The 4,232-nt window shown below is 29.3% G+C and overlaps 1 protein-coding gene across 1 annotated transcript; it reads right to left on the bottom strand.

Moving 5' to 3' along the window:
• Nucleotides 1-793: 793 nt before the first annotated feature.
• On the bottom strand, nt 794-4,005 carry LOC105570554. Its single transcript, XM_012027845.1, has 6 exons — nt 3,640-4,005; nt 3,284-3,508; nt 2,842-3,195; nt 2,047-2,282; nt 1,804-1,963; nt 794-1,237 (listed from the first exon to the last, which is right to left on the bottom strand). Exons 1-6 carry the CDS (start codon nt 3,845-3,847, stop codon nt 1,128-1,130), a joined length of 1,293 nt encoding a protein of 430 aa, XP_011883235.1. The 5' UTR covers nt 3,848-4,005; the 3' UTR covers nt 794-1,127.
• Nucleotides 4,006-4,232: the final 227 nt, after the last annotated feature.

The raw sequence follows: 4,232 nt of genomic DNA, 5'->3' as shown, positions 1-4,232 counted from the left end.
ACGTTTATGGAGTGTTTCATAAATATTCCTTTCAGAATGTATTTTATTAAATTATTCTCAGAATGTTTCTTAGATATTCTTGAAAAATATTCCGTGAATATGTCAGCGAGAATGTTCACCGAATGTTATTTGCAAAAGGTTCGTAGAATATACATATAAGAATGTATCAGAAACATTAATGGAATATCGCACTTAGCATTGAATAATTCCATGTCAAGTGTACCCAGATAACACGAGCATTTTCTACGAATATTCTATAAATATTTTTCGGGAATATTAGAATATTCTCAGAATATGCTAATAAGATGGAAATAATGTTTTATAAATATGTATAGAACGTGAAAGTGGGACCAATTTTAATATTAAAAAATAGGTTGAAAGAATATTCTGTATTATATTCAAGGAATATGAAAAGAAGCTTTTTAGAACTATCTGAATAATGTTTATAGAATGTTCCAAAAATCGGTCATCCAAATCGTACAGCAGATGTTTACGCAAATATATATTTTGAAAGAAAGAAACTAAAGAAAAGGATAAAGGGAGAATTAAAAGGTTTTATCACACACACACACACACACACACGCACACACGCACACACGCACACACATATAGTATATATGATAAAACATTTTAATTCTGACTTTTACCTTTTCTTACTTTTTTTCTATCAAAATATATATTTGCATAAACATGTGCTGTACATATATACTCGTATATAGGTTATATGATAGAAAATTATACAAATAATATTAATATAATTATAAATTTTGTACGTTTATTAATCAAACTCATATTTTACATTATATATACATTATGTATATGCTAATAATGACTCTGCGTTTTGACGTAAATATACATATATCTAAATACTTTTATATGACTAAATATATTAACTTACATAACTATAATATCTGGACTTTAATAATATAATGAACATAAATAATGTAGAAACTTCTGTGCAATGCAAAAAAATTGACATTACAATTACAGACCAGAAAATACTTGTTAATTTGCACGTCTACATATAAAAATAAGTAACATAAATATTGCATGTCTGCATAAAAGTAATTAAGTAACATAAATATTGCACTTTATGTGGTAATAATGACTCTTTTTGCGATTTTTAATTACTTATCTTCTTTCTTAGCATTTCTTAACTTCGCTTTTACAAGCCATGCTTTTATGGCTGCTTCAATGTCACATAATGTGATTGTATTATGTATTTTTTGCACGGCTTCTATAAAAAATTAATATTAATTATTTACATGTGTGTGTGTATGTGTGTATATATATACAGGGTGTCTGATAAAAAAGTCGTCAATTGGAAAATAGTGGTAGGTTGGGTTACACTAAGAAGAAAAGTCATATGCCTCGTTGCAAAACTTGCAATAGTTATCGAGTAATTAATTTACACATCTAAGCGAATGAGCACGGTAGAATACGGTAGGCCGGACTTGAAAGCCATGTAAAATAATCGATCGATGAGCCGGAGGTGGAGCGACGTGCGAGATACACCGCGTGGGAGAAAATAGTGAACGGGGGAGCATGTATCTCGCGCGTCGCTCCATCTCCGGCTCATCGATCGATTATCTTACATGGCTTGCAAGTCCGGCCTACCGTATTCTGCATGCTCATTTGCTTAGACATGTAAATTAATTACTCGATAACTATTGCGAATTTTATAACGCGGCATATGACTTTGCTTCTTAGTTTAACCCAATCTACCACTATTTTCCAATTGGCGACTTTTTATCAGACACCCTGTATATATAATAACTTTTATGTTCAAATTAATGTACCCACTTATTATGCAAGCTGAAATCTGTAGAAGAGAAAACTTGTTCTTTCCCTTGAATCCTATCCAACTGTAAGTTTGTGCAACCTCATTTGAGAATAAATTGCACATGATCCTTTTTATGGCATGCTTGTATGTAGCTCCACCAATTTTTGTTAATTCTTTCACCTAAAATTATCCATTAATAAAAACATGTATACATAATATAATTTAATTTTAATCCCTTATTTATTCATATAAATGATACGTACAAACATGTTAGTATTTGTCTTGTCCATTAAATGTTCTTCGACGGCATTTAATTCGTCTATGCTTTTTAGAGGAAAATCAAACTTATTAAAAATAGTTTCTTCATTATCTGTTATTAACATTCTATCATCTTGTACTTGAATCTTTTGTAGAATGGTTTGCACATCTTCCCATAATTGCGATTGTCTTAAATTAATAATTTGCAATTGACGTAGGACTTGCTTTTTAAATGCAGCATCTAGAAGAATACTTACAAATTATAGTCACATATTGCGCAAACCGTTTGTAAAACAATTATAAAATCTCTATATTTCATATTTTATCCATATTTAACGATACAGCGAGCTTAGTCATGGTGCAGCACAGGAAACAAATAATTATATAAAACCAAATAAGTTAAGATAATAATTTTTTTTAAATAAGGACTTGTTTCGGCGAAAAGCTGCTTTGAAAATTTATGAAATGCGCGCGTACTTGACTGGTATCATAGATTTCGTTATAGGAACTGTCAATATATAACATATTTATTAACTCCTGATAATAAACGAAGACATTGAGCACATTCAAATCTGTTACATAAAATCTCGGAAAAATATTGATCAAGTGCATGCAATCTCCATTAATTTTTCAAATCGTTTATCTTAAAGATGAGATTTTATTAGAAATAATTTTTCTATTATTTGTATTGTGAGTTTTAAAATCACCTTCTTCCGGATTGTACCATAAATTTCACCTGTATAATATATACGTATGTTCATAAAATCTTATATACAAGTATAGTATCTAAAGTAACCTACCAGTATCAGTTTTATCGATGTGACAATTCATATTATCCTTAGAATTTGAAGTGATGATTTCATGCAATGATCTCGTTTTGTTTTTATTTAGTGTTGTTGGCTCCAATACATTTTCTTTGTCGTTATTATTATCAGTAATAATTTCTTTTGCACTTGTTGCTTTTTCACTTGTAAATGGTTTTGGATTTACTTTTGCACTTGTTCCTATTTTATTTATACCTCGTTTTGGATTTATTTCCTTTGCACCACTTGCTCCAATTTTACTTGTACGTGGTTTTGGATTTATTTCTTTTGAACTTGCTACTATTGTACTTGTACAGGGTTTTGGACTCATGCATGTATTAATATCTATTTCTAAGACAAAATAATTAACAAATTTTTTTTTACTTTTATATATTATATATATCATAGATATATGATCATGAAATTAAGAAAGAATCACCTGTGTGTTCAGAAAGCATAGGAAATTTCGTAGGATGTACTTCACTATCCGATGAAGTGTAGTCAGCAGTTACCTCACTCTCTGTTTCGTTTTCCTCACTTTGTGTTTCGTTTGTACTATACAGAAATTTCTTTTTTTTTCGAATTCTTTTTCCTTCAACATCTGATGCTAAATCAGATGTATCTTCTGCAACAGAAGCTTTTGACTTTGCTTTTTGGAAATCATCTATAATAAAAGATTCAATATAAAGATATATTTAAGATACATGTACATATATGTATGTATGTGCATGTAATTATGACTACCTATAAACAAAAATTATTTTTTTTATGTAACACATTCATATGAATACTTACCATAAGTTTGTCCATCTCCTAGCTCTCGTACTTTAAATAGTGGCCACGAACCAAACACTGGTTTTTCACAGGTGTTCATTGCATTTCTTAATTTATTACCAGTATATGGCGGCCAGTAACATAAATTGTCGTGTAACCACAATTTTGGTACCGCCTCAACTACATTTTCGTCTATGAAATGTACTACAATCCATTCCATAGCGCACATATATATTATAGTCTTTATGCTATAGTCGATGTACAGTGGCAGACAAAATTATTAATAAAACAAAGATTAATACATAAATACACAGATAGGTACATAGATATTAATAGATATTAGTAATACATAGATACTATATAAAACAGTAATAAATGGCAAATCTAAATACAATGCAATAATAATTAATAATTATAATATTATTTAAATTGTTAACATGTATGAATAAGAGGAAACACAACATTTATGTTATTATGTGGCAAAATAACAAATTTCTTTGATATATCGTGCACTGGCCACATTGATAATTCTCCAACTGTGTGTACTGAATATATATCTAAATTTGAAGACTGGAATGGTTCAGAAATAAAATCCGTTACATTGATAAACTTTT

This window comes from Vollenhovia emeryi, unplaced genomic scaffold, assembly GCF_000949405.1.
Source record: "Vollenhovia emeryi isolate VEMERY1.0 unplaced genomic scaffold, V.emery_V1.0 DF942010.1, whole genome shotgun sequence".
NCBI classification, from domain to species: Eukaryota; Metazoa; Arthropoda; class Insecta; order Hymenoptera; family Formicidae; genus Vollenhovia; species Vollenhovia emeryi.
The sequence above is the reverse complement of the archived record's forward strand: the minus strand, read 5'-3'. Positions and strand labels throughout refer to the sequence as shown.